Source organism: Artemia sp. Qi Xiang Cuo, chromosome 21, assembly GCF_049724085.1.
Source record: "Artemia sp. Qi Xiang Cuo chromosome 21, ASM4972408v1, whole genome shotgun sequence".
NCBI classification, from domain to species: Eukaryota; Metazoa; Arthropoda; class Branchiopoda; order Anostraca; family Artemiidae; genus Artemia; species Artemia sp. Qi Xiang Cuo.
Genome location: NC_142814.1, coordinates 41904474 through 41923794, shown reverse-complemented (window position 1 = coordinate 41923794; position 19321 = coordinate 41904474). Strand labels below are relative to the sequence as shown.

The 19321-nt window shown below is 36.6% G+C and overlaps 1 protein-coding gene across 1 annotated transcript in view; it reads left to right on the top strand.

Moving 5' to 3' along the window:
• Positions 1-350: 350 nt before the first annotated feature.
• LOC148939568 (acyl-CoA Delta-9 desaturase-like) overlaps positions 351-19321 on the top strand; it is a 51226-nt gene continuing 32255 nt past the window's right edge. Inside the window, exons 1-4 of the mRNA XM_089106624.1 lie at positions 351-547; positions 8076-8289; positions 10688-10821; positions 12410-12615. Coding sequence (XP_088962750.1) covers positions 464-547; positions 8076-8289; positions 10688-10821; positions 12410-12615 — 638 coding nt within the window. The 5' untranslated portion in view covers positions 351-463. The remainder of the gene's footprint in view (positions 548-8075; positions 8290-10687; positions 10822-12409; positions 12616-19321) is intronic.

The window sequence follows — 19321 nt, the reverse complement described above, 5'->3', positions numbered from 1 at the left end:
CGAGAAAAGAAGAAAAACCATACAGTAATCATTCACAATTCAAATACTTATATAACAAACATTCTCATTACAAGATTTTTTATTGATATTTGCAGAATCCTGAAAAATTTGTGTACACGTCAAAAGTTTTAACTCGATTGACATCCAAGATTAACCAATAAAAAACGAAAGTCCCACTTAAAATTTTAAGTCTAGCGATTCTACGAAAGTATAACTCACTAAGGAGCTATTACTCACTTGTCACGGATGACTTCTAGGAACTAGATGTTCTACCGAAACAATTGATTTGAATAATTTCATTAATCAAACCGCTAAGTCAAAATGGCCAGTTTATAATTTTAAGCTTTGTACGAAACACCTACAGAGAACTATGAAATTTTGACTTAATCCTAGAATTTTCTCAGCCTTTCAGAGACTTATTTTTAAGTGATTATTTCAGAGACTTGTATTCAAGGACGTAAACATGTTTCAAGGACGTTTTAAGATGTGTTCCACTATAAAGGATTTTATTATACAAAAACGACTAAATCAACATAGATTGAACGAGGTACATTAATTAAATTGTAACTTCAAATTTCTTAGTATTATTAATATCAATATTTCAGAGACTTATTTTTAAGACCGTTAAAATATTTCAAGGAAGTTTTGATATGTTTTCCACATGAAGGGTTTAATAGCACAAAACAAGGGGACGAATTATGGAATAAACAATGATTATTAATTGACTTAACATTAAAAAAAAAATCACGCTAACGTTATAAACTATTTTTGTTTAATTAAAAATCTGGTCATAAGAAACATATGAATGAACTAACTCCGTTTTGTGATGTCTTGGACGAAGTGACACACTGACATAGCTGAAATTCAATAGTTATTGGTGTATTTGTAGACTAAGGTCTAATTTAGGGGCTACCCAAGATATCATAGTGTGTAGTCCCAACTAGGACAATATCCAGAAGGAGGGGTGGGTAGTTCAGGGTCTTTTTAGCGACAATTTTAATACTAGATTACGAGTCTGTGAAGTATATTTTTTCTTCCCAAGATGAAGAGTCTTTTTACCCTCATTTTCACGACCAGTTTACAAGTAGGAGAAATATTTTGCGGGGAAGGGGAAGGTCAAACTTGGTAACCCCACCCCTTCATATGCCCTTGGTTGATGCTGAGTTTTTTTTTGTTTATTGTTCTCTGTTTTTTTTTTTTTTTTTTTTGACGGAAAGTTATACTATCTCTCTTTACAGACTCAGAATTCTTCATTTGTCTAACGAAACTAAAGTTTTATTTAGTTACTTTATATACAATTTATGCTTTGCTTTTGTGTCTCGTTCTCACATTATCGGTTGGAAAAATAAAATTTAATATAATTCCCAAAATATTCTATATATGTGCTCTTTGACAACCAGGATACCCCTAAGCTCTTTTTATTTATTTAAATTGTAAAGAAGTAGTTATAGTAGTAGGCCCGAAAGTTTCAACTTAATACCCCCAGCCGTTCTCGATATATTGCCAAAAAAGTTACTAGAACTTCTAATTTTGAATCAAAATAGCTCCTTCGAAAATTTCCAACGAAATTTTTAGCTATTATAGAGTCGTGTTGCCTATGATATTGCTTATATGAGATTTTGAAAATCTACAGATTTTCAGTTCAGCCTACCAGAGAACCCCGAAATACGAGATTTCAAACTATTATCGATAGAATACGAAATGTGTTTTTCTCCAAAAGATGCGCATTTTTTTATTGTTGATTGTACTGAACTTTTTGTCGTAGCTTATCAGGAGAGGGCTCATTCAAGCTGAAATCGAAAGTTGTTTTAAACTTTTCAAGAAAAAACAGAGATCACTTCACAGCAAAGCGGTTTCTTGCTATTTTGTAGGGCAAAGCATCAATTTCGGTCTAATGAGTGCAAAAATGAAAATTCAGAGATATATTCTATGACAAAATTCATGACGCCAGGCTACTACAGTTTATGTAGTTTTCTGTAGATTTTGATCGGAGGAGGGGGGATTTTGAATTTAAAGTTAGGTATTTTCCATTATAAAAACACTTCCGAGGAATATGCCAATTGCCCTCGAACCGCTTTAAAAACAATAAAGAAACTAATTAATTCTTATAAAATTTAAATAATGTTATATAAGAAAAATCATTTTGGTTCCAAATATTTTTTTAATTTTTCCAAATAAATAAATACTTAATATTCTTTAATTTAATTAATAACGACGAGACTCCGGACTCAAGATATTGAAACGTAGGTAGAATTTTTGAAAAAGAAAATTGCGCTGCTGGAAGAAGAATTGAAATCTCGTAAATAGAGCAGAAAAAGTCAAAATTCTAATTTTCAAAATTATTATTCCATAGGCTAGTTTTGAAATTTTATGTAGGTTAAAGATATTTACTTTAACCTACAGGCTACTACAGTTTATTCATATCATTGAAATTCCCTCTAAACGTTCCCTAAAAGTTTTACCTTAGTAGCCTTAGCGTCATGAGTTACAGTAACTGTAGTGGTAGCATTAATAGTATACCCATTGTGGCTTCTGGCTAGTTCAAAATCCGCACCAACTTACCCTTAAAGGTCTAACTTAATAATGTAGTCTGTTCTTGAGATATCGCTTTGTCACCTTTTTGAAAATCTACATTCTCATAGCTTGTTTTGATTTAGCTCAACATCCGCCTTAATATTCCTTAAAAGTTTCGCCTTAATAGCCTTAGCTTGCGTAGTAGCAATAGTTGTTGTAGCATTAGTAGCAGTATGTGCATAGCACCTTCAGTTTTTTCAGCGTCCTCTTCGACACACGTTGAAAGTTTCAACTTGATACCATCAACCGTTCCTGTAGCATTTCTGATATGTCCTCTTGACAAACTGTGTGGGCATAAAGTGTTCCCATTTAGTTCTATACAGTTTCAATATATCCCATTTTTTGCCTTAATACCTTTAGTTTTAATAGCTGTAGTAGTAGCAGTAGAATTAACAGTAGTAGCCTAAGCTTTAATTGCAGTAGTAGTAGTAGAAGTATTAATAATAGTAGTAGTAGTAGCAATATCAGTAGAAGCAGTAGCATTAGAATTCAAATGTTTTCTTTTGGTTAGTTCAACATCCACCACAACAAGCCCTGTTTGTTTCAACTTTCCCCACAAATCTGTTCCGAATATACTGCTGTTACGTCCTTTTGACAACCTGCATACAGACGGCGTGTTGTGATTCAGCTCACATTTCCTCCTCAAAATTCCTTGAAAAATTTTACCTTCATCCCCTTGGGCATAGTTGTAATAGTAGTCACAGTAGTAGTATTGATATTACTAGGAATAGCATCAGTAGTAATAGCGGTAGTACTAGTAGCATACTAGTCTTAACATATAGACTTTTGGTCAGTAGAACATCCCTCTCATCAAGTCCTGGCAGTTTCAACTTAACACAATTAGCCATAGCTGATATGTCCTTTTGATAACCTGTATGTTCATATACTTCTTGAAATTTTCATCTCAATGCTCTTAGCCTTACAAGTAGGTGCAATAGAAGTAGTAGTAGTATTAGTAGTAGTAGCAGTGATAGTAGTATTAGCAGTAGCGTGCACATATTGCCTTTTGGTCAGATGATGTTCCCCTTTAAGCATTCTCTGAAAGTTCCAACTTAATATCCAAATCAATCCTTGAGGCAAGCTGTTTTGACAAAGTGCATACACATAGCGTCTTTTGATTTAGCTCGAATTTTCCCTCAAAATTGTAAATTGAGTAGTGTGGTACTAGTACTGGTGGTAGTTGTAGTAATAGTAGTAACCAAATGAGCCTCCTAAGGTTCACACGATCGCCCCTTCAAATAAAAATCTTACATGCCCCCGGGCATAACTTACAACCCTTTCCCCCCGACTTATCAACCCCAAAGGCCTTGTTATGTATTCTTTAGACTATTTTGGAACAAATGGCTATTTAAAAAATTTTATCAGATGTATTTGGAGAAAACTCGACTAGGGGGGGACTGCCCTCCGATCACTTTGAATCTTAAAAAGGGCACTAAAAATGTTATTTTCAATCCTATGAACCCCGTCCAAATTTTATATGACCAACCTTTTCATAAGAACCTTATATGCCCTCGGTGCATAAATTAGAGCCCCTGCCCTGCGGGCTGTGAGGGGGGGGGGGCTCATCCTCAAAGACTTAATTTCCGGACCTTTCAATCACGCCAAACAGTGGCTATTTCAAAATTCTGATTGGAAGTGTTTGGGGAAATGATTAGAGTGGGAGGGGCTGGTTGCCCTCCAATTTTTTTACTATTAAAGAGGGCCCTTACCCTTTCAATTGAATGAGCCCTTTTTGAAGTTTCTACGGCAACAAATGACCATCTCAAAACTTATATCAGATACATTTCGGGAAAATAAGACGTGTGTGTGTGGAGGAGGGGGGTATCTACCCTCCAATCACTTTGACTCTTAAAAAGGGTATTAGAACTTCTGATTACCAATCCAAAGAGCCCCTCCGAAGTTCATACGACCACCCATTCTATAAAAGAATATATGCCCCCACAAAGCCGTATCCAGGGGGGGGGTACCCGGTTTGGCCCCCCCCCCCCCCCCCCCCAAAAAAAATCCTGGATCCGCCCTTGTGCCCCCAGGTCATAACTTATTACCCTTGCCATGAGGGCTGTCGGGGATGGGGGAAGGTTTTCACCCTCAAAGACATAATTTCCAGACCTTTCAACTACGTTGAACAAAATGGCTATAAAATTTTTTTGATTGGATGTGTTTAGGGAAATGATTGGAATGGGGTGGGGGGCTGGTTGCTCTCTTATCACTTTTGACTATTAAAATAGGTGCTAGAACTTCTGATTACCAATCCAATGAGCCCTTCTTTGAAGTTTATATGACCACCCTTTTATAAAAACCTAATATGTCCCCAGGGTATAGCTTACGACCCTAGCCCTGAAGGCTGTGGAAGGGTTGTCAAATTATCCTCAAATTAAGTCTTTGAGGATTCAAAGACATAATTTCCGGACCTTTCAACTACGCTGAACGCAATGGCTATCTCAAAATTTTGACTGGATATTTTTGGGAAAATCACTAGAGTGGAGGGGGGGATGGTGGCCCTCCAACCACTTTTGAGTCAAAAAGGGCACTAGCCCTTTCAATATCCAATTGAATGAGTCCCTTTCTAAGCTTTTAAGACAACTCCTTCTATACGAAGTGCCCTGGTCTAAAAAAAAAAAAATAATAATAATAATACACTGTGTCCACATCACTCTTTACTTAGGCAGCGCTATTGCGCTGCCTATGATGCGGCTCTTTTTTGAGTTTTCACTTTCATTTTCACTGGATTTGGGAAAATTGACTCCAACTTTACCTCCCCCCCCAAGTATTTTTACGAAATTACGCCACTGGCTGGGGTAAGGATTTGGTGATCTATTAAGAATATAGTTGCAAACCATGAACAGGATGACCTCTATTCCATTTTGAATCAAAATGCTTGACAAGTTCAAAAAATAAGTGCATCGTATTTACAAAAATAGTGAATTATCTGAAAAATAATCGTATAGAAGCTAACTGAACCACAGCTCTGTTATTTAAATTGATCTATTGGTGTTTGTAGGACCATAATTGCGTAACTTATTAAAGAGGCTTGGAGGAGGAACATACGGCAGGTCTTCTTGTAAACCTCCAGCTAAGGTTTTTGGACAATAATTATTACAATGATACCGTTTTATGCTTCCAAGCTTTTCCACTAATGAAGTGGCATCAAAATCATTGTTTTTAGTGCTATATTGCACTTGTGGTAAATTTGATACTGTATGGCCCCTAGAGGGGTAATGGTGTATGTGTATAGGGGGAATTAATAACTATGGTAGCGTCATAATTTAGGGTTGGCCTGAACTCCTTATATGATACGTTCCTACTGAGTATGCATGAAAAGTCCTGTATAATTTAATGATTACTTTTAATGAACTCAACCAACAACGGTATGAGTCCAAGTGTTACAAGTACGAGTCCAACGGTCTGAGTGTTAAATGAACACGGTTATTTTTTTTTTCGTCAAATTTATTTAATTCTTAAAAGTATTTAAGCCCCATATTATAAAATATAAATTCTAACAAACTGTATCAAAAGAGAAACAAATACTAAACCACTCACAAACTTTTTTTTCACTAGAGTCTGGAATCAGAAAATTTTTTATCACTGGAAAATTTTTATCACTAGAGTCACAAACTTTTAAAGTCTGGCTCGTAAAACGAATATAAATCATATCTTGGAAGAAAACACGACAAAGAAAAGTGTATAATTCACACAAAATTACTATTATCAGAAAAACTCCAGATAAAACTAAAAGAATATATGCCCCCAGGTCATAACTTGTAACTCTTGCCGCGGGGAATGTGGGGGATGGGGGAAGGTTGTCACCCTCAAAGACATAATTTCATGACCTTTCAACTACGTTGAACAAAATGGCTATCTCAAAATTTTGATTGGTCGTGTTTGGGGAAATGATTGGCATGCGGTGGGGGGGGGGTTGCTGGTTGTCCTCTCTTCAGATCACTTCTAACAAAGTAATCTGATTTTGCGTCTTAATACTTTATCAATTTCTGGGTTAATTAGTCAGTTTATTACATACTTACGGATGGTAAGATTGACAAAAAGCACGTAAATATGTGCAAAAGCTTTTGAATAGGCCACTTGCCAGTTCGGTCATTTCCTGCCGAAGATCAGTGCTGCCCATGCAAAAAAGTGATTTTCCTTGTTGTTCAAGGTGAAGGACTGTAATTTCCCTGTGAAATGTTTTCGACCATACTGATTTCAATGGTACCTATACTTTTATACTTCTTATACCTATACTCTTCATCTGACGCCATTTTCAAGGGGTTTCAGGCTTTTTTCGAAACCATCATTGATTTCTTTTCACAATAAACTTTTATTTTAAGATGATCCGAAATAATAGTTACCATTTCTGCATCTGTGTCTGATGGAGATTTATTTTTTTTTTTTTTTTTTGACTAGGCAGTTTCTTTCTAAACGCATTTTTCAAATTTTGGTTACTATGGGCTGGGGTTCGCTCTTTACTAGTTTGCAGCTATTGGTGCAACCATGATCTATGTCATCTATTATTATGCTACCTGCTACTACAACATCATCAATGTCATCCATGTCGTATATTGTTATGTCGCCTGCTGCTATTGCATCATCAATGTCATCTAAATCTAAGTCGTCTATCATATTGTCGCTTGTTGCTACTACATCACCAATGTCATCTACGTCATCACTAGCTCATTTTATAGGTGTCCTTTATAAAAGCAACATTTGGGACAAAATATAGAATTGTTCTGTCATAACTTTTTCAGGGCTACCCATATTGCTTTTCGTTCACAAAAATTAGACCGTTAACAATTTGTTGATTCTACAGATAATTACACCTTAAAAAAAGACAATTACACCTTCACCGTATGTTTTTAGCTTTTTTGTTGATTTTGGACCCATATTTCTTTTTATAATTTGGCGTTCGCTACTCCCGAGAACTGCATAACTGCATACGGAGAACTTTTGCCATCAAAAACTAAATTGTCGATTTTTCCTGCTTTTTCTTGTTACTTTTCCTAATATTTTCCCTGTTTTTTCTTGTTACTTTTCCTAATATTTTTCTATTTTTTCTTGTTACTTTTCTTAATATTTTCCTGTTTTTTCTTGTTACTTTTCCTAATATTTTTCCTGTTTTTTCTTGTTACTTTTCTTAATATTCTTCCTGGTTTTTCTTGTTACTTTTCCTAATATTTTTCCTATTTTTTTTTATTAGATTTATATGGTTGTTTTATATGGTTGTCTCCACTTAACCAATTCAAACAATCAGATGTCATTTTCACTGTCCTTGGTACTTAAAGGAATAAAGTGACTAGCTTGCGAAAATGTATAACAGGCACAAACCAACGAAATTAAAACACACTTTCTACCGCAAAATTAAAATGTTTCTTGTTTTCCTTAATGTGTCTGTAAAATTACCCCCAAGAAAACCCTGGAAGTGCTTGTCTCCCTTGGCGAAATATCCTGGTGGCGTACTTCTCCGCCTGTTCTACCATTTCTTTTTATCACCGTTTCTTTTCTTCCAGCAAGTATCAGCGGACAATACAGCTACAACTTGTGAAAGAGTGGAGGCAGAAGCAACTGATTTCCTGGATAAAGAAAATTACGAAGAGGATGAAAAGAAATTAGAAAATGAAATAGTTTGGGTTAACGTTGTCATATTTTCAATCCTTCACATTGCTGCTCCTTATGGTGGCTACCTGCTTCTTTTTTCTGCTAAATGGCAAACAGTAGTATTCAGTAAGTTTTTTTTCTGTTTTATCCATGGTAAAGCTATGATCAATTCTTCGGTACCCGCGTCAAGGCCCTTTGGTTATAAAATCAGGGCGGTAGCTTCCTAATTTGGGTACTCAAGAAGTTTAAAGGTTCCTAAAATGGAAGATGACGATGGCTAATTTCAATACCCAGAAAAATCAGCAAGGTTTTAACTTACATGAATTTAGTTTAGTAAGTCTATCACCAATCTATTGAACTAGGAAAAGTAAGTCTACCTTTCCCCATCCTATTGTTGACGAACTTCTCTATTCTTTCAGGCGCAGAAGGTACGGCGTGTTGAGTGACGAGAAATTGTGAAACCCCTCAGTTACAAGCCTTCTCCAACTAATGGGTCATATTACTGGCGTTGCAAGACGCCATAAAGGCGCATTATTGGTGTAAGATATCATTGGCCCATGCTCGGGACAGAGGGGAATGGCTTACCACAATCCTGAAGCCATGCTGGAAACGGTTTATAGCTGGCACTATAAAATAAGTTTTATAGTTGGCAAAATACTGTTAATAAATAATTCAAAGTGCCAGCGGTATCATTACTCGATAATGTCGGTGTTCACGCAAATAATTAGATAATTTAAATGGCAAGATAGTACCTCTGTGGACACAGGGTACCGACAGAATTATTACTTTCTAGAAACGTTACTCTTGGAAAACAGAGGTAAATAATGTAGATAATTGATAATGAGGAGAAATTTTCACTGATGTCAGGCGACTACACCCCTCCTCCCTCAGAACCAAAAATGCAAAGTCATAGGAATAAACATTATTTTCTGCTAAAACGTATGCACTATTGCCTTCCATTTATTAAGAGAGACTCTAGCGTACCAATCAGCTTACTTTAGACCACCGTAGACTACCGTAGTGTCTTCCAGGGCCTTCCCCTTTGACGCATTCCCAGCGGAAGCTAGTGAATAGCATCATTCAGATGCCTTTGATCGCTCATTTTTAGGGCATATCCTGAAGATCTCCATCTTCACACTCTGATGACGCTTGTCACAAGTGGTTGTCTTGTTGCATCTCACATTGATTTACTTGCCATTTTCTTAGTCCGGTGAATATTCAGTATTCTCCTAAGGTAGATGTTTTGCCAATGCTTGAATTTGTTTTTCTTGCTTCTGGTGTAATTGCCATGTCTCTGAAGTTTATAGCAGCAATGCAAGACATTGCTATTAGACAGCCTTAGCTTAACTGAAGTGAGAAATTCCTGGATTGCCATACTTTGTGGAGCCTATTGAAGGTGCTACATCCCTGTCTTATTCTGATTAACACATATTGTGACGTTAAAACAGTAGTCTCAATTAGGCTCCATGGGCATTTGATTTGAATTACTTTCGGTCCTGGTCCTGGCACTTTGTATTCAAGCGAGAATCGGTGATTGCCATACATTTTGTTTTCTCAGCGTTTATTTTCAGACCCACCTGACCCATTCTTTCTCTCATCCTATTCAGTATTTCTGAGAGTTTCTCTTATAGGACTATAGCATTGCAGGACTCAAGCAATATCTAGGTCGCTCAGATACGTTGCTAGGTTTTGCTGAATGCCACCGGGTTCACTGTATCTGAGGATGTAGTTTATCATTAGTTATTTCTTAGATTACACTGACTATCCGTTTACAACTGAAAAGAAAATCTATTGAAAACGGGTTAAAAATTTTTAAGACACCGAAAAATAAAAAAACAAAAACTTTTTTAATATAAAAATAATAATGAAATTCTGAATATTTCGGCTTCAAATTCGGAAGCCTTTGTAAACGGGGAAAAATATATAAACAAAACAAGAAATAACTTAAACAACACAAAGAAAAATCAAGAAAACACAAACGCTGTACAAAAAGACGAAAGGAAAAAAATGAAATAAAAACGAAGCAAAGACGAAATTAAACCCACGTTTGAATAAAATCCAATCAAGTAAAATGTACAACGCGCAAGTCAGGATGCTTGCTGTATACTATTGTAAATTATATATCTGAATTAATCTTCTGAATGGAACTCTAGTAAAATGAAATAGTCTTTTTTTTATTTTACTTATAACCTAGGTTAAACTAGTTGGAACACAAATGCAGGGCGAGCAACTTTTGTGTTTGATAAATTGAATGGATCTTTTGCTCATTTTCTTTTCTTTCTAAAGCACCTTTGGCACATTTTTGCTTTTATGCCAGAGCTCTGTATTTGGTAAAACTGTGCCAGAATAGTTTATTAAGTAGAGTGGCTTCTTAGGGTGCAGTAGAGTTGAGTTGAATTATTCCTATTGGTAGATTTTACATTGCAAAACCCCTAATACCGTATTTGATCTTTGTTCCGTTAGTTCTATTATATCTTATTTAATTTTTATTCCAATATTTTCTGTATTTCTTTACACTTTTCAGCTTCTTTTTTGTCCGTCGTTGGGGGTGTCCTTGGGATCGCAGCTGGTGCACATAGATTATGGTCTCACCGTTCATACAAAGCTAAACTTCCCCTTAGAGTTCTGTTGATGATTGCCAACACCCTTGCGTGGCAGGTAAGGTTTTTACTTTTTGTGCAAAAACATAGTTTTCAATTTAATTTATTGCTTAACGTTCATGGCTCGAGAACAGGAACAGTAGATCTCAACTAATTTTTGTCATGGTCATCACTTACGTAATTTAAAGAAAATAGCACCGGAGAAATAAGTTAAACCATTGTTTGTAGAAACTCCTTAATCTACACTAAATACAAATGATAATGTGAAGAACCCTCACTTTAGTGTCATCTAAGATAATATTTACATTGCACCCATGTCCACGGTTCTAGGCGTTTACCCCCCCCCCCCGAAAAATACTTGACCGTAAAATACTCCCCCCCGGAAAGATACCCCCTGTGGAAAATAACCCCTCCCCCGAAAAATAAATCCTCGTTGAAAGGAAATTATTCCCAAAAAATTAATCCCCACTGCAAATTCCCCCAGACAATCCCCCCTCAATACCAAGACTCCCCCTCCCCCCCAAAAAAATGTCCGTATGTTTTCCAATTACAAAATGCTACCTGTAAGCAATGGACAAATTAAAAAAATTAAAATGGCACTCAACTTCTAAAACGGGTTCTCTGATTGTTTTGTAGTTTGGAAGGGATGGAGATACGTTAAAGGGTGCATTTTAATGCCAAAACGTCCCAACTCTCATTGAGCTATCAGATAAATACAGAACTAGTTCTAAGGGGGAGACGAGAAGAAGTGTGGAGGTAAAAATTGATACATAATCCCAGAGCTATGACTAGGATTTTTTTTGGTTGGGTGATTTTTTTTTTTTGGGGGGGGGGCTTCAAGAGAAACCTTAAAAAACGCATCAAAAATGCGAAATTCATGTATACTCCCTTATGATTTCTGGTCTACGCTGTTATTATTATTTTCCGAAGGGGTATTTTCCGAGGGAGGTTTTTTCCGGGGGGGGGGGGTAAACACCCGTCTCCATTTCTCCCACTAACAAAACTTGGTTCCTTCATTAGTTTTCAAATATTTACTAAATATTTCCCTTCTTAGAGTAAAATTAATTCTGAATTTGTCACTACATTTTCATTCTTAAAGAAATTAAAGCTTCAGTAGAATTTATTAAATTTTAGAATTGAATTAAAATTACCCACAACTGCTAACAAAGTAAATTGTTTCATGAATCGTATCAAATAGCTTTACTAATGGCTCATTAACGTAACTTGTGATTCTACTTGATTCAGACGTGCCTTTTACGTCGAGGTGAATACTATAGTATTATATTGTGCATAGCTGCATGAAGGAGGGGGGGGGGTCATAAAGGGGAAATTATTTCAAGGATTAGTCCTAAGGGTCAAAAGAAAAAGTTTTAAACATTATTGAGGTTGGGTAAACAATCACCTTTTGGAAACTAATTTGTTAGATATTAAAAAAAAGTTCGAGAAAGTTAAAAAAAAGTTTCATTTACCCTGCTCAACTACTTTCTTCAGAACAGTAAAGAGCATGTGTCGGCAAAACCACTATTTATCTTATTTAGCACCCCTATGTAGGAATGTAAATAATGATATACAAGGATGTTTAAGAAATGTGGTTAATAATAGACTATAAATGGCTAGGAAAACCTTATAGATAATTGCTTTTTTAGAATAGCCTCTATGAATGGGCAAGGGATCATCGAGTCCACCACAAATTTGGTGAAACGAATGCTGACCCCCACAATTCTCGGCGTGGTTTTTTCTTCAGTCATATTGGCTGGCTTCTTGTAAAAAAACATCCAGATGTCAAGGCAAAAGGATCAATGCTAGATATGTCTGATTTATTAGCAGACCCTGTTATTCGTTTCCAAAAACAGTAAGTTTAACATAATATAATATATTTTGCAGAACGCATAGAAATAGGTTGCTATCATGACATCACATTTCCTCCTTTATGCTCGGGACTTCAGCCGTCCCGGGGTTCCTATAATGACCTTATATTTCTATTGTTTTAGCTTTTTTTTAGTTTTTATTCTTCAGGTTTTTATTGCCAATTTCGGACTGCGAAAATAAACTTTCTGGATTTTAAGAAACCGAAATATGATAATTTCTGAAAGCTTCATTTTATTTATTTTAGACACATTCTTTGCATAGAGAATCTTACTGTAGTATCTTTAAAGATTAATAATTATGTATAAAACGGCAAAATAATTTTTTTGAGGTGAGATACAAAACTTGCCTCTTTAAAGCTCAACATCTTCAAACTAATATTTTTTTAATCCAATTTCTTATGCATGAAAAAGGCCAAGAGACAAAAATAAACTATTTGATAATTTGAATAAGAAACGTCAAGAAGTTTCAAAAAATTAGTATTTCTACCCCCCCAACCTCCTACCTACGTATTTTCCTGGTAACTGTTTTCATTATGTTTGCCTTAGGTAGTCTTAAGTTCAAAAAGAGAAGTAAAACTGCAAAAATTTGTCAAAAATCTTCTTTTTTATTTCTTTTTAAGAAATTTTATTTTGAATTCTTGATTTAATATACTTCTTTATTTGATTTGTCTTCCTCATTTAAAGATCAGATGGATTTCCCTTTTCTTATTCTTCTTATATTTTGCTGGTCTTATGTGCATATTATTATATTTAATCCCCTATGCGAAAAAAAGATAAGTAATGTAAACTAACTTGCGTCGGTGTATCCGTAACCGAATTGACAAAAATAAAATCTGGGTGGCAACCCTATTCTATATATAGAAATGAGATTTTACAAAAATATATATATATATATATATATATATATATATATATATATATATATATATATATATATATATATATATATATATATATATATATATATATATATATATATATATATATATATGTATATGTTTTTTTTTATCCATATATATTCTTCTTGAGGGTCGTTAATAGCCAAAATGTTTGGGGGAGGGGAAAGGAATTTTGCCGACTGACTGGTCATTTTTTATCGACTGTTTTTTTTTATTATCAATAATTAGCGTAATGTTCGTTTTGAATATTTTCAAGTCGGAAGCTCCTACTCTTGCCTATAACAGGCCACTCTGGAGACGACAAACGGCGCTGGCGTCTGGTTCCCTCTACGCTGGCGACGCTGCCGAGCAAGAGCTTTAAGTCAAAAATTTAAATCAGGTCAAGTCGTTTTGAATATGATACGTAAAATCAATGCACGAGCCGGTAAAACCACTGCATTTACCGACCGAGATTCAGACTTCGGTACATGTTATGTCAAAATTTTAATGCTCTTTATTTAACCAAATGGAAAACTGTGGCACCATCTGTAAAATGACGGTAAGAGTCGGTAAAACTGCTGCGTTTACCAACCAATTTTGAGATTTCTGTAGATGACATGTCAGTACTTTCGTGGTCTTTATGTAAACGATAGTAGAGATGCCTTATTGAGTCGTGACAGCACCACGTGGTTTATGGTTTTCTCAGTGAGAATGAAAAAACAGGAATTTTCTCACTTGGAAAAACAGGAATTTTGTCACATTTATGGTTGTTTTCATGGATGGTTATGTGTGTTGTTCGATTTATTTGATGTTTTTCTCGGATGTCAACATCAAATTATGGATGTTTTATGGTTTTTGTCAGTGAGAATGAAAAAACAGGTGGATGTCAACAGCAATTTATGTCTGTTATATGGTTTTCTCAGTGAGAATGAAAAAACAGGAATTTTCTCACTTGGAAAAACAGGAACTTTCTCACTTGGAAAACCATAAACCACATGGTCCTTTCACGAGTAGCACCTGTGAACTTGATTTACATAAAGTTCGCTGAGAGCGTGCACTTACAACAACAACAACATCAACCTTGGAACACCTGTGCTGTCGACCTCAATTCACCTATCGTGAATCAATAATTCCCCTTAGAAACAACAAATTAATTTCCCCTTTCTTGACATATCAATAAATCAATGACATCATCTGTCAGACTTTAAAAATTTTCGCCTAGAAACATTTCTCCAGGAATAGATCCAAATCATTAATGTCTTTGCCTCGGGAACAGTTCTACTGGTCGAACTCCAAAGGATATTAATAACCAAAGGACATGGAAACAATTAGGCAAGAAACATCTTAGCGATGAATTGTTTTAGCGTGGGAATCAGGTTTCCAAATAATTGAAATGCGTTAGCGCAGAGATGCCAATAACAAAGGAACACGCTGAATTTGCGTTTAGGGATTATTTGGGCGAAACCGTTTTAGACGAGGCAACGCCTCTATTTCGGCGAAACAGATAGAGACATTTTAAAAGAAGATTTTGAAGAGATTTTAGAAGAGAACTTAATGGTGAAACTCTGTGGTCGTTATAATACACATGTTTCATTTGAACAGTGTTGTGAGGTCCTCTAAACCAACCCCAAAGGGTTCCAATCCTCCTACCCCAACCCCGAAGGAAGACCCCGGTCCTCAAAGGCCCCCCAAGCTCCCAAAGGCCCTCCACCGGTCCCCAAATGTCCCCCAGGCCCCCAACTGCCCCCCCGGACACTCAAAGGCCCCCCAAGCTCCCAAAGGGTCACCGGCACCCCAAAAGCCCACCCAGACCCCCAAATGCCATCCCCGGGCCCCCCAAAGGCCCATCGAGCTCCCAAAGGGCCAACGGGGTCCCAAAGGCCCTCCACCGGTCCCCAAATGTCCCCCAGGCACCCAAAGGGCCACCGGCGCCCCCAACGGCCCACCCAGCCCCCCAACGACCATCACCGGACCCCCAAAGCACATCCACCACTCCCCAACGGTCCCCCCGAGCTCCCTAAGGACCACCGACCCTCAAGGGGCCCACAGACCCTCAAAGGCTTTCCCCGTGCACCCGTCTTTCGTTGATGTGTGTTGTCTGAAACCTATGATTTGGGGTGTGTAGTTTGCTCCTTCAGGGTTTTCTGAGCTCAGGTTTCCTAGTATTTCCTAGGTGAATGTTGTCTGAAACCAATAGTTTGGGATGAGTAGTTTGCAATTTCAGGCTTTTATGAGCTAGGTTTCTTAGCCTTTCGTTGGTGTGTGTTGAGTGAAACTGATGATTTGGGATATGTAGTTTGCTATTTTTGACTTTTCTGAGTTGGATTTCTTAGTCTTTTATAGGTGTGTGGTGTATGAAACCTATGATTTGGGATGTGTAGTTTGCTATTTTCGACTTTTCTGAGCTGGATTTCTTAGCCTTTCATAGGTATGCGTTGTCAGAAAATTATGATTTGGGATGTATAGTTTGCTATTTCAGGCTTTTCTGAGCTAAGGTTTTCTAGTATTTCGTAGGTGAATGTTGTCTGAAACCGATAGTTTGGGATGAATAGTTTGCTATTTTCGACCTTTCTGAGCTAGGTTTCTTAGTCTTTCGTTGGTGTGTGTTGACTGAAACCGATGATTTGGAATATGTAGTTTGCTATTTTTGACTTTTCTGAGCTGGATTTCTTAGTCTTTCATAGGTGTGTGTTGTATGAAACCTATGATTTGGGATGGGTGGATTGCTACTTTTGACTTTTCTGAGCTGGATTTCTTAGCCTTTCATAGGTGTTTGTTGTCTGAAACCTATAGTTTGGGATGACTAGTTTGCTATTTTTGACTTTTCTGAGCTAGGTTTCTTAGCCGTTCATAGGTGAGTGTTGTCTGAAACCTATGATTTGGGATATGTAATTTGCTATTTCCGACTTTTCATAACCGGATTTCTTAGTCTTTCGTAGGTGTGTGGTGTCTGAAACCTATGATTTGGGCTGTGTGGGGTGCTATTGTTTTGACTTTTCTGAGCTGGATTTCTTAGCCATTCGTAGGTGTGTGTTGACTGAAACCTATGATTTGGGATGGTTAATTTGCTATTTTGGACTTTTCTGAGCTAGATTTCTTAGCCAATCATATGTGTGTCCTTTCAGAAAATTATGATTTGGGAGGTGTAGTTTGGTGTTTGGACTTTTCAGAGCTAGGATTCTTAGTCACTCATAGGTGTTTGTTGTCTAAAACTTCGAGTTTGGGATGAGTAGTTGGCTATTTCAGACTTTTCTGAGCTAAGGTTTCTTAGTATTTCGTAGGTGAATGCTGTCTGAAACTTATGATTTGGGATATGTAAATTACTATTTCGGGCTTTTCTGAGTTGGATTTCTTAGTCTTTCATAGGTGTGTAGTGTCTGAAACCTATGATTTGGGATGTGTAGTTTGCTATTTTCGACTTTTCTGAGCTAGGTTTCTTAGCCTTTCATAGGTATGTGTTGTCAGAACATTATGATTTGGGATGTGTAGTTTGCTATTTCAGGCTTTTTCTGAGCTAAGGTTTTCTAGTATTTCGTAGGTGAATGTTGTCTGAAACCAATAGTTTGGGATGTGTAATTTGCTATTTCCGACTTTTCATAACCGGATTTCTTAGTCTTTCGTAGGTGTGTGGTGTCTGAAACCTATGATTTGTGATGTGTGGGTTGCTATTTCAGGCTTTTCTGAGTTGGATTTCTTAGTCTTTCATAGGTGTGTAGTGTCTGAAACCTATGATTTGGGGTGGGTTGATTGCTACTTTTGACTTTTCTGAGCTGGATTTCTTAGCCTTTCATAGGTGTTTGTTGTCTGAAACATATAGTTTGGGATGACTAGTTTGCTATTTTTGACTTTTCTAAGCTAGGTTTCTTATCCGTTCATAGGTGAGTGTTGTCTGAAACCTATGATTTGGGATATGTAATTTGCTATTGCTGACTTTTCATAACCGGATTTCTTAGTCTTTCGTAGGTGTGTGATGTCTGAAACCTATGATTTGGGGGTGTGTGGGTTGATATTTTTTGACTTTTCTGAGCAGGATTTCATAGCCATTCGTAGGTGTGTGTTGACTGAAACCTATGATTTGGGATGGTTAATTTGCTATTTTTGACTTTTCTAAGCTAGATTTCTTAGCCTTTCATAGGTGTGTCCTTTCAGAAAATTATAATTTGGGAAGCACACAAAAACTTACACATGCACACGAAAACTTACATGCACACAAAAACTTAAATTCACACAAAAACTTACACACACACACACACACACACACACACAAAACTTACACACACAAACAAACTAAAAATTAAACACAAAATCCATAAATAACAAAAACAAAAAAAATTACACACACACACACACACACACACACACACAAAAAATTACATATGAACACAAAAAAAACTCACACACACACGCACAAAAACTTACACACACACACACTCACAAAACTTACACATACACACATGAAAATTTACACACACACGCCAAAACTTACACACACAAAAAATAACACATTCACAAGAAAAATTAAATACAAACTCACACGAACAATCACAAACACACGAAAAAAATTACACACACACACACACACACAAAAATACACACACACACACACACAAAAAAAAAACTAACACATGCACACGAAAACTTACATGCACACAAAACTTACATGCACACAAAAACTTACACACACACACACACACAAACTTACACACACACACACACACGAAAACTCACACACACACACGCCAAAACTTACACACACACAAAAACTTACACACACACACACACATACACAAAACTTACACATGAACACAAAAACTCACACACACACACGCACAAAAACTTAAACACACACACACACACACACACAAAACTTACACACACACACACGAAAACACACACACACGCCAAAACTTACACACACAAAAGCTTACACACACACACACACACACATAAACTTACACAAACACACACAAAAAACTTACACACACAAAAGCACACACACACACACACACACACACACACACTTACACAAACACACAAAAAACTTATATCCACACAGCAATAGCTTAGACACACAAAACTTACACACACACACAAAAACTTACACACACGCACAAAAACTTACACACACACAAAAAACTCACACACACACACACGAAAAATTAAAAAAACTCGAAAAAAAATAAAAAAACAAACACAAAAATACACACACACACACACACACACACAAAAACGTACACTATAACAAAATAAATAACATTAACAATAAAACTAATACACACACACACACGAAAACTAGCACACACACGACAAAACTTACACACACAAAAGCTTAGACACACAAAAACTTACACACACACACACACAAAACTTACACATGAACACAAAAAAACTCACACACACACGCACAAAACTTACACACACACACACTCACAAAACACACATACACACACGAAGACTTACACACACACGCCAAAACTTACACACACAAACTACACACACACACACACACACACACATAAACACACACACACACACACAAACTTACACACACACAACTTACACACACACACACACACACACACACACAGACACACAAACACACAAAAAACTTATATCCACACGCAATAGCAGACACACAAAACTTACATACACACACAAAAACTTACACACACACAAACACACACACACACACAAAGACTTACACACACACACACGAAAACTTACACACACACGCAAGACACACACACACACAAAAACACACACACACACACACACAAACTTACACATGCACACGAAGGCTTACATGCACACA